We start from the raw sequence: 12,679 nt of genomic DNA, 5'->3' as shown, positions 1-12,679 counted from the left end.
AAATTAGTCAGAGATAGTGCTACCTCAGGAATTTCATATTCATGCCACATCTGCGCGAAACCAAATTATATCGTGGTGTCCCGCGTAATCGCCCAAAATCGTTGGTGCTCGAATCGCATTTGGCAGTTACAAGTGTATAACCAATTTTCCGAACGCAAAACGTTTATTTTACATCGAGAATTGTAATATATAGATATTGACGCGAGTTGGTGATAAAGTGAAAAAAAATTACGTTGCGTTAAATATGAGTGATGGCGACAAGCGTAAAACATCTGAAAAAATTGATTCATCGCGTAAAATTGTTCTTGCACTCGTTCCTAAAATCATATACATGATCATAAGAATTGCAAACATATTTTCACGGTGAAATTCTAAAGTATGACAAATATTTATACGAACGTACAAAGAATATGCATGAAAAAATGTGTTTTTAGTTAGTTCAAACAAAAACGTAAATTAAACACAGACGATAGAAGTTTTTTTAAATTTTCCACGTTTCCGGGAAAATTCATTAAACTCGCTGTTAATAAAACGTATTTCGTAAACACTAAATTGGTTCATCTAGTGCAATCTTGTATCAATATGGTGAATAGTAACCAGCTGAAGGGCTTCATATGTTCCTCTGCATGCAGGATACGACCTAATTATGACAAACATATCGCGTAATTTCGTCGAAATCACTAAAGCGCAAATGATACAGCCGGAAATGTGAAATCCTAATTTCATTTGATGTTGTATCTAGTATCACAATATAACTAATTGTTTGTTGCTCGCAAGAGCAAACAAACCTGGCTAACTAAAACCTGTCAGAGTAACAAATAGGAAATAGAACAGTATTTCATTTAGTCTAACGTAATAATTTTATTAATATACATAAAATTTGTGTAAGATGTTTTCAAAGAATAAGAATAAAAAAAAAAATTTTTATGTAAAAAAAATTAAAATCTAGTGGAAAATAAAATAAAAGAATAACGAGATAATAGGAAATATGATTCCGTCAGCAAAAATAGAATTTTCCGAGGGGGAATTCACAACCCAAAATTTTGTACACCAATGCCGATTTTTGGCATTGCTGTAAAACACTGCCGACATTTTTGTACACTGCCGACAATGCTTATTGTTAGTCAATGCCTACAATGCCGTCAATCCTATATTAAAATTAAGGCAATGCCATGCAATTATGAACACTACCGCGTGCCCATTATCATACGCCAATGCCTGCACAAGAATTCTAAAGCTTTCCCGAAGTATTCAAAAATTTTTGTGCTCAACCCCATGATCGAAAAACCGACTCTGAAGTGAGCTCACCACTCCCCAACCACTGACGACAATGCCGTCAATATTATAGATCACTGCTTACTTTTTTCGGCAGTCCACTGCCGAAATTTTGTACACCAATGCCGGCTGTGAATTTCCCCTCGGAATTTTCCGATTCTCAATTCTCAATTATTTATTTTATGTGTGCAAGCAACAGCGCAAAATCAATATTTTTTTGATATTTTTATATTTTATGCGACGACAGAATAAAGACATTTCTTTGTGACTGTGACGGTATCTTGCAGTAACAGCGCAACAACAGCACATAAAAAGATTAATTATAATTATAAAGTTTTTAACTTTTTCTTAGTGTATCATCATGTTTTATAACACAATTTATTATAAAGTAAATCTTATCTAAGACCACCATGTCACTCTCAGTGTCTTTTTGTGATATCGTAAGACATAAGCTTGTGAGAATTTAGTCGAAGCTCGTTATTTCTTTATGCATTTGTTCCGCACAATCATGTATTCTTGGCAGAATTTCTTAATAATAAGGAAGAATTGAAGAAAAAGTTCTCATTATGTACTTATCTTGCATAAACAACAAAGAAGTCGCAATGAATGTATAAATGTGCAGAGGAAATATGCATGAAGATCATCTTTTTTAAGAATTTTTTAACTGATAAAATTTTTTTCAGTTAATTTATGTTTGATATTTATACGGAAAGAGTGATAAAGTATTTAAAACTATAGCTGAATACGGATCTGAAAATAATTTTGTTAGGCCATCAAAATAGTTATTGCTGGATTTTCAAACCGATTGCTGGAATGTCAAAATTTTTTGCAGTCTTGCTCATCATGCTTGAACATTCATCGTAATTACTTTGATGGTCCAATAAAATTATTATCAAATCTGTATCCAGATAAATGTTTAGATACTTGAGCAAAAATCGTTTCTTCCGTGTAGAACCGATTAATATTACACATAATTATCAGCCAATATTTAAAGGGATCATCGCTTTAACGAAAATAAAGTATTTGCATCGAAATAAATACGAAGATTGTTGATTGTTCGAAATAACGTGTGCAAGAGCGCATGGTATGTATCTCGCTTATACTTCCCAGTTATCCTCGACGACTTCATTCCGCGCCGAGCTTCAGAAGCTATTGCATAGACATCTCGAATTACTCCCCACGCGAGCCGACCAACTCTCGCGCACGAGAGCCACATTCGCAGAGTAAGAGGCACGCACCACAAATCCGCGCTACGTGGAATACTAGCACTAGCCTAGCCGCGTTACTCTACATGGAAACAAGAGAGAACAATCCTCCGCGTCCGACCGTCGCGGTGACGGTGACGGCGGAGGGCGGCGGGTGACGGGTGGCGAGCAGCGACGACGACGACGACGACGACGACAACGATGACGACGACGACACCGAAACTCGTTAAACTTCCCGCACACGCGAAACGCGGGGAGCGCTTGCGGGTAACAAAATTCCTACTGCTCGGAGGGTGGTCGCGCGCAGTTCGTACGGGAGATTCAATTAGCACCGCGGCGGCGGCGAATTTAGCACTCGCGGACACGAGGGAACGAAACTCCGCGGACAACTCCGGATGGTATTTCGGACGGTTAATCGACACGTTGTTGCTGGGTAAATCAAACGGCATCAAACGCGAGATATTTATCGATGGCTAGCTCGTATTTCATAAACGCGCGATAAATGTCGCCGCCGTATTTCATAAACGCGCGGCGGAGACGCGCGTACGATCTCTATTTCCCACTCACCGGAACTGACGGGGTTGTCGGTCCATGCACTTCCCGCGATCGTGGACAGCAACACGGCGCCAGTCAACAGCCGGAGTCGGCCTCGCGCAGTTCCCGGGACACGTTGGACACCTCGCTCACTGATCATCGCGGTACCGGATGGACGAGAGGGTGCGCGACCGGCATCCCGACTGAGGGTTGTACCGAGAGCGTGTTTCTCTACCTCTCTGCATCATCCCCTCTCGTTTCCCGCCACGCGCAGACGCCTCCGCTACCTCGGGCTTCCGCCGACTCTTGAACCACCCCCACCGAGCTCCGTCTTAATCCCACTCACTTATCTCTTATCAATAGGTGACGATTAATTATCCCTCTACCGTACGCGTCGCAGCCGCTGCACTTTCGAGGTCGCTCACAACCTGTGGCACGCTCATCTCGGCTACTTGGGGTATGTCTTTTGGCATGAGCCCTGAAGACGGAAGATATGAACGCAAGAATAATATCACTTTGTCGACGCCGAGACTCGCTTGGCTTGTGCTCGATTTATGGCTACTCGCGATCGTAATATGTGTTCGGTAGGATTCGGCAGGTTCGAAAGCCGGCGATAAATAAAGTCTCGTGCGACTTACAAAAGAATTTATTAAAACTCTAATGCCGCTCTCTGTGCCCGCTAAATTTGGAAATGCAAACGCACGTAACTATACACATGGTATAATTTCGCTCGGAAAGAGAATGAAAAACATAAATTGAGTTTAGTAGATGAGTCCAGACTGTTGGAAATTGAGTTAAAATTACATGAGTAATTATCTCTCTCTCTCTCTCTCTCTCTCTCTCTCTCTCTCTCTCTCTCTCTCTCTCTCTCTCTATCCACTGTACTATCTCGAGTAACATTATTTAACAAAATGAAGTGTAATTTAACACTTTTGCTAAAAATCTTACGTTATTTTACGAAAAACTCGATATTTCCCCTTAATCTGTTTAGGGAAGAGAAGTTCCCTTGAGAATTGACACGATACAAGTTAACATAAGTTTCAAGCTTAAACGACCAGATATAACGACGATCTGGGGAGAGGATTTACTTTAAAGTCTAAGTAAAATTAATTTTCTTCCATCTCAAGACAAACCGCGTCTAAAAGCTACAATTTGCTTTACAATTGACCTTTCATTTATTCCAAACTTAAAACTCTGAAATAAAAAAATAATTTTTTTAGTATAATTAATAGCTTTCTATCGCGTTCGTTAATAACACGTTTATTACAGTTACCCTTTTAATTTGCATTTTGTTTCTCTTATACGATTGGACGTAACGGTTGTGTAACATGACTAAATTTCCTTTCACAAGTTTTACTGCGAAATAATGGCGGCATTATATTATTAATGTTATAAAACATAAAATTGATGAGTGTACATATATTTAAATAAAAAAAAAATGTATAAAATAGTATTTAAAATATATATTTGTATATTTTTATCGATACTCAAAGTATGGACAAATGACAAAAGCAGAAAACGAGACATATAATAAATACTTTTTTTATTGTAATTAATGATTTATTGTATCGTCATATTTTCTAACATATTTTGCAAACATGGGTATATTAAAGATACTTTTTGTGACGTCAAATACATGATATTGCATATGTAACTTTCATCTATTGACTGCAGATATTAGTTTGGCTGTTACGTAAGCGCAATTTGGAAGTTCATACATATTCAGTCAATCCATTCGCCTTTACGTGGAATAAACGATAAAGATAATTGATCACGTGAAATATCGATTAGCTATATCGGGAATAGTTTAATGGATTTTGCTAGAAAGCGTGATTAATAAACTTGCAAAGGAAAATATGATTTTCATTGACATATGATGGACGGAAGATATTTTCGGATGGTCCTTAATTACTTATTCCATAAAACATAATCGCGATATAATGAATTGCGTTCTGAATTTGATTGATGTTCCCACAATAACGGATATAAGTTGCGCAAACATTTGGGAGGAAATAATCGCCTTTGATTTCTCTTTTTAATCTTTCACGATATTATCTCTGTTGACATTGATATTATTTCTAACAGCTTCCGGTCAATCACGAATTACGCGTTTGCAGTGTACAGCACAGGATAAAACACGAGTTCTGTTTTCACTTGGACGTTCGAATGAAGTCACTGTGCATTGTACTCCTCACAATTTACGTATTGAAGTTGCAATACATATCGTATAACCATTAAAATCAAGGATTATGATATTATCATTGATTCACGATCGAGCAAACGTTCGTAAATATATCAGTGTAATGCGCGCATGGTAAAATACGTATTATATTTCAATGATACAACGATTACAATATCATCGAACTATTGAAAATTTGATCTATTTCATATTCTATTCAATAATACGTTTACGCGTGTGTATGTGTTTTACTTGTTTCAATATGATAATGAATGCATTCATTCATTCATTATATGGATTATACTTTGCGGTGATCCGATGTGATTCGATGCGCAGCAGTTAGGTAGAATAAACAGACGTAAACGATTTCGTAATCGTTGCTTCCGCGTTCCGCAGACCGGGCGAGGGAAATCTCACGCGAAGTGAATAACGTTCCTACGGAGGTGTGGATTGCAATATCGCGGCATATAGAAGAACGCCGTGCACCAGATACGCGAGTTCTTGCGGCACTCGTGCTGGAAGGCGTGTCGGGAGACTCCAGGGCGCCAGAAGACGCACTGCCATTGTAGCCCCCAACTTCTGTGTGACGGTGGTCCTTTCCACCACATACTCTCTTGCTCTCTCGCTCTCTCTCTCTCTCTCTCTCTCTCTCTCTCTCTCTCTCTCTCTCTCTCTATCTTTCTCTTTCTCGCTCACTTACTGCCTACCTCCCTCCCGCCGCTGCAGTCACGCTGAACGCTTTCCACGTTCCTGTCTCGCGTCCGTCCTCACGTACCCGCAAACCCCTGCCGACTGAATATTGTCTGCTAGCGGTATTTCAGCCAGCTTCTGTGTGCAGTCCGAGGAGTCCACTCCGTTTTCGGACGTGCATCCGAGTGCAGTGTACCGCGATATGTTGTATCTGCGCAATTCGCCACCCAGCGGAGCGTATACGCTTAAGGCGAGATCTAAACGAGTAATTCTGACTTATAATTTTCGAGACAAACTCTATGAAACTTCTGAAACACGCGTCCGTATTTAATAAACGCAAAACATATACCTCGGATTAGGAAAGTACACGTAAATCATGTGCAAGCCAACTTTGCCTATAAAGACGTAAAATCTCTATCGAGGTAGTTAGTGGCATGCCGCCAGAAGGGCTATTGCCAAGTAACGAGCAAAGAAGAAAACAAGAAACTTTCGTATTGATGATAACTGTATCTCAATTTGCAGTTTATTTGGAGGAGAGTAAAATTCGATTGCTCAAAATTCTTCTATATCCACAACATTGAATCAAGAACATGATATAAAACGATATGCGTTAATTTTTTAACAAAAAATTTTAAATATGTTTAACGTGTCGCGTATCTTGGAAAATTTAATATCAACTCGAAAGTTGACTCGAGAATTGTAGTGACATCACATTCGTGGTTGTTACTTCTCCCTCCCTCTCTCTCTCTCTCTCTCTCTCTCTCTCTCTCTCTCTCTGCAGTCTAACTGCATTTAATGCGCTGCGTCACCCACATGATTATTTCCAAAAGTTTTGTAATCAAGGCAGCGTAAGGATGCGGTTTGGTATCGAGACAAAGGGGTCATAACATCGTTCCCATTTTCCCTCCGAAACACTTTGTCGGTACGCAGCCTCGTGTTGGCGAACAAACGGGCTGGTACGTGGTGACGGGGAACGGAAGACGACCACTCCGGAAGCAACAGCACGGTTCCTCAATGTGTTCAGGAACATCAGAGTGACTTTGCGAGAGGCGCTCGCTTCTCTGTCTGCCTGCCTATCCCATAAAGTTACATCTCGCAAATTGCGTTTGTCAACAACGGCTAATTGCCGCCGAGAATGTTACTCGACTATGAAGTGGCTCATAATTATGCTGATGCATCCTGTATAGAATCGAATTATTTCTCCGAGCGCCGTGAGCAACCGAAAGAAGGGAGCCTTACACCTTTCCGCTTTCGAGAGGGTAACGGCGCCGCGCGTCTCGCGAGAACGGTTGTATTTTTGCGAGTCGTACTTTCGGGCGGGTCTGCGGAGAACGCAAACGGGGGATCGTGACTCACTATCGCCGTCGAATATGCGAGCAAACCCACCAGCACGCTAAACCCACCACGCTATGATTGGAAGTCGAAGATTATTATGAATAAATTTACACTGTCGGATTCGAGCATCGTCTATTTTCTAAATTTCTGAAATTTGCGATTTCTCAAATAATATGTTAATAAGAATTTGAAATTCGCGTCGTGCTCAAAAGACATAATTTAGTGAGTCGTAATTTTAGTTCTTAATACGTGTGCTTCCTACGAGGCTCTCTCACTCTTACTATTGTAGATATAATTCACTTTTCAAAGTTCTTCATTACGACAAGATGCTTACACAGTAGACATTATGGGAAGCATTTGCCTAACTTTTGCGATTTCCGTGCAATTCAAAATACTTATAATTTAGACCGTCGCGCCGATTAGAGATGCATGGAGATAGAGATTGCTTGGTAATTGCGTCAGCTCATTTGCGCCATCGGACACGTTTGGATTCGCGAGCTCATTTTAAGAACGAGATAAAAGCACGTGCATACGTTAACGCCGAAATGGCAGCAGTGATTCAGCCAAGTGCGACGCATCTCTCTATCTCTCTCAGTATATGCGATCTAGTGGTTAAGTTAAGTGGCTGACGTAACAAGATTACCAAGGAATGCGAGGCCGGAGCTTTCAACGGAGCACCCGCCTGTATACAGCGACACCGTCGCCGCCTCCTATATGCTCCGTTCTCGACCTCGCGCTTCGACGTTTCCAGCGAAACGTCGGTCGCCCCGTTCCAGTCCCGGCGACCTCCCCGCAGACGTGCCTTTGTGGTACCGTGACCCGACCTACGACACGCCGCCCACCCTCGCCGCACACCCTCGAATAGAGCTATCCCATTCACCCGTACGTGCGTGTGATATGCGCGACTACGACATGGTTTCGCGCACGTACGGCTGATTCGTCTTGACATGCGTGCACTATCCCTCTACCGCGCGAGATTGCCGAGGCAACGTTGAATTACGCGCGACGCTGTGTATGCCCGATGCTGTGCACTCCTTTCCTTCCGCCACGGTGTGCTGAAATAATGCATGGACGGACAGGAACATGACGACACTGTGTGTCTTCACGCATTATCTTTTCCTCCTGTTTATTATTATTATTTTTTTTATGAGAAATCTTTTTCAACTGTTGTGTGTGTGTGTGTGTGTGTGGTTTTCACGATAGCAGATTTAAAATATTTTAATTTGTAGAACAGAGAAAGGATAGATTTAACAGCGCGGTAACAAATATCGAGTGAAAGATCAATTACGTCGCATATATGTGAATCAAGCAAATAATTAAGAGAGAAATAGAAATTTAATGTTGCATATATGAGATATATATATTTACATTCAATTATGATATACAAACAATTATGACATTTAACCGCAAAGATAATTATATGCAATCATATGTACAATAACCATACTTTATTTTCGTTCAAACTTTTATTTTTATATAATGTCTGCCGACAGTTCTTTCATTAAATTTCCAGAAGTCTGGAAGTTGTCATTCTGGAGAATAGCAATCGATACAATACTTCAGAATGTCTTTTCATCAGATTGTCTTCCTACTCAAGCACTTACCTCAAACGATATGACGGCTACGTGTCATTTAATAGCATAAAGCGGATTTCCGGAAACGTCCTAAAGTCAATCGACCACGCGAGTATGCTAGAATAAACGACGCGAACCGACTCGTAATTGAATCCTGTAATGCAAAATTTTTACGTTCCGGTGAATTCACTAATCGTAAAGAAGAAATTATTTCGTATGCACGCCCACGCTTGATCCACATTTTTTTCTTGGCAATTCAAAGTGCAACATAGCACCGCCCGCGGCGGGTAGAAACAGGTTAATTCCGCCAAAGCGTCTGAGCGCACTCGAGACTCCATTCCGCTGAAATGGGACGAAAGCGCAACTGAATTTTCGCGCAGCGCCGTGTGACGTGTGTTTTAAAACAGATCGCCGGTACTGTGCGTACGTAGAAAATTCGTTTTAGAAATATGGTTGAATGGCTGTCAGTGGTGTTTCGTAAACGAGAAGTCATTTAAGCGCTTATGAGCACTTGACGCTGATAGGGAAGTCAAATGCACTGTGCTCCCCTCCACCCCTCCTAGCTTACCCGCCACCCGCTGTCCTGTATGTCCTTTGCTATTTCACCCCTTTGTAGGCGTGAAATACTCGAGCAAATCACCGGTAATGCCGCCAGCGATGTCAAACTTCTTCCGCTTTTTATTCCGCGAGCGCGCTCTACTTTCGCAGCATCACTTCGGAAAGACGACTACTGTCCCGGTTTTTACCGTCCGATAATAATTGGAGTACGTACAAACACCTACACGTACACAGGGATGTTTATCGCTCTTTGCGTTTGCCAATCGATACTTAACTCATCCGATGGAAAGTAAGAAAGGAATGAGGGAGGGGAATGACTCTGGAGAGTTAAATGATCGCGTGCAATTTCGCTTTCACGACCATCATCCTTCGCGATCGGCTAATGCGAGATATACGATGCTTGCGAATCCCGAAAATATTTACGCGAATTGCCGTTCGCAAACACATAAAATTACATGACACATCCGAGTGTACCGCAAACGTTGCGCGGCGGCATGCGGCAGCGGCGCGGCGGTAGCAGCAGCGGCGACGCGCGGCGCGCGGCGCGCGGCGGCGCGGTCCCAAGCCGCAGTTTTGTTTATTTCATTTTGTTTGCCACGTAGAATCCAGTAGCACAGCCAGCGCTTCCAAATCCGATATCATTGTTAATATTGATCTGCGCCACTGAGCAAAACGGAATATCGCGATATCGAGCAATGTCGGTACAATTATATGTGGATTTCTCGTATACACGTCAACGTTCACCCGTACCCCTTATGCGTATACGCGTATACTCGGCAAACGGGCATTAATCTCAGTAAGTAAATCTGTGAATGACGCACGGCAGTCGGAGAAATAGAACTGTTATCAGTTGCAGAAGGTAGGGACGATGGAGAAGCGTATTAAGATTTATTCGGCCGAATTACAATCTGCGCGAAAATGGCAGTTAATAATGTCAGTGGACACGTTATAATTTATCTGCAGATAAATGTAAAAGATTAAGTGTCGCGCGAACGTAGGAAAATATGAGTAGTGTAAAATTGAATGCGGAGGACGCGGGGAGTTGCGAGCGATTTATGGCCTTGAATATTTTGGTTACTACGTGCGAAATATCAGGGATATAGGAGAACGTCCTAATTATGTTATTTTCATCTGGTGCATGATACATGCCTGTACGTGAAAACCGGTAAATGCTGGGGTATATGTATGTATAATTCCTGCGTTAAACCGCTGGTATGGCCAATTGGCGTAAGTCCATGCTAATTTCGTTTCGTAATATAATTTCGCAAGATTTATTATAATAATATTTGCATAAACTGTCGGAATTTCCGTTCCGTAGACGCGATCCTCCCTGTCTTCGTGAAAATTTCATTGTATATCTAATAATCAACGTACGTGATTTTCCTTTTCGAAATTTCTAATCTATTAGAGTTTCAAATGCGCTCCCCGAAGCATCGCTTTGCATCGAACGCTCTCGTCCGAGTTCTTTCGCGGTTATACCATCGAGTGGCTTCGTTTTACGATTTACTCTACATATGAATCATCAGTGCAGTACCGGCCGTAACGATCTTTGCATGCACAGCACCGACCAGCCATACTGCCAATTGGATGGGAGAAACTCGTCATTCGAATGAGCAGAAAGAGGCCTCTCGATCGATACATTTGGAAGAACGACAGAAATAAAAATTCACGAATAACAGTTGAACGATAGAAATGCCAATTGACATGCCCTCGGAGGTACGCTGATAAAAAAAAAATAACAAATATTGAAAGAAATAATACCAGTTAAATATTTGCTTAATATAACAAGAAAAAAATAATTTCGCTTTTTTAAATATTTAGTATCACCTTTGGTGATATTCATTTGCTAGCTATTACCAAACTCAATTCCAGTAGTGCAGGACGCGGAGCGATCGATTCTGCCAAATCCAAACTGCCATTCAGTGAATGATAAACAAAAGGGTGATCAAAGACTGAAAATCCGGTGAAAGAATTTCATTTACGGCTTAACGCTCCGGCCGTAGTTCGTTATAGGCTTACTCATTTTCTTTCCTTCTCATGTTTCCTCTGTCTCTCCTCTCTCTTCTTTCATGTTGAAAACGTATCGTATGAATATAACGCGTATAATACGCGCGCTGGAGTTTCATTGTTCGACAAAGAGCGAAAAGGGATGGATTTAATCGCTTTCTTTGTGCTCCGATTGATTGTTTACGTGCCGAAAATAAAAATCTCGGAAGCGTTTAATTGCTACGTTATCAGTACCTTAACAGACACAGTCACATCATAAATACATTTTTATTTGACAAAGGAACGTCACCCCTTGCCCCTTTTACATCGATAATTTTATATAGCCGCATATATGCTATAAAAGTTATATTACTCCAATATCGTATGCAATGTTATAAAAGTTCCGCGGCGTTCTGCATTTAGAAAGCGAGAATCGTTTTTAATTCTTCGTGGCCAAGGATCGCAGATTTATTATACGATTTGCTTTTCCTTGTCTTTCTCTACTCTCTCTCCACTGTTCTAATCCTAGCCACGATGAATCCCTTTTCGAGAACTTATTAAAGTAACGTGGACAAAAGTACGTTCATTAGTCTTTAATAAAAACGTAATCCATGTCGGTGGAACGTCATACGGAGGATTAAAATGTTGTCGAGGAGCTTGACGGAAAGTGTTTTGCGAATCGTCCGGCAGTTAATATTATAATCTTGCTGTCAGCATGAGAGTTCATAAAGTACAACAAAAAATAAATTCCTGTACCGTACAATCGGAAGATTGAAATGGAGGATAGATATGTCCAGCTGATTATTGTTCCCGCGAACACGTCCCGAGAGACGTGATCACCGGAATGCGATAACATAGAAGAGTTGTTAAAACAAACTCTGCGGAGAGAGAGAGAGAGAGAGAGAGAGAGAGAGAAGGGTGGGGAGAAGAGAGGCAGAGGATGGCACGAGGGAGGAAGAGAGAGAGAGAGAGAGAGAGAGAGAGAGAGAGAGAGAGTACGTCGGAATGAAGTAACTCGAACTAAAGTTCTCCGAGTGCATTAGGAAGCATAAGCTTCCCGATTTAAGGCCGGACGGATGTATTTTTAGTCGCGCGTCGAAGCTCGTTTGAGTTGATAACGGATCGTTATCAGCAAGTTAACGGGATTTCGCATGGTGAATTTCGTATTTCTCCGTACACTCCGCCCGTGGAATAACCGGCAAAACTGGGCACGTCATAATAGGAATTCAGGAAATTGGGTTGTAATACCGACGCAGTAGATACCCGAACATATTCCAACGATTGTGGAGATCAGTGCGTTGGTTTAGTTCGTACAACGGGGCTCATTTATTCCACCGAGAAAC

At 41.4% G+C, this 12,679-nt stretch overlaps 1 protein-coding gene and 1 long non-coding RNA gene across 2 annotated transcripts in view; one reads left to right on the top strand and one right to left on the bottom strand.

Moving 5' to 3' along the window:
- The window catches only part of LOC105195719 (neurotrimin), a 131,068-nt gene extending 127,835 nt beyond the window's left edge, over positions 1–3,233 (bottom strand). The window contains exon 1 of the mRNA XM_011161274.3: positions 3,048–3,233. Coding sequence (XP_011159576.2) covers positions 3,048–3,174 — 127 coding nt within the window. The 5' untranslated portion in view covers positions 3,175–3,233. The remainder of the gene's footprint in view (positions 1–3,047) is intronic.
- Positions 1–12,679, top strand: part of LOC120357624 — a 43,863-nt gene that overhangs the window by 23,995 nt on the left and 7,189 nt on the right. The gene's annotated exons all lie outside the window — the stretch shown is intronic.

Source organism: Solenopsis invicta, chromosome 4 (genome assembly GCF_016802725.1).
Source record: "Solenopsis invicta isolate M01_SB chromosome 4, UNIL_Sinv_3.0, whole genome shotgun sequence".
NCBI classification, from domain to species: domain Eukaryota; kingdom Metazoa; phylum Arthropoda; class Insecta; order Hymenoptera; family Formicidae; genus Solenopsis; species Solenopsis invicta.
Note: the sequence above shows the minus strand (reverse complement) of the source record. Positions and strands in the feature narration are given on the sequence as shown.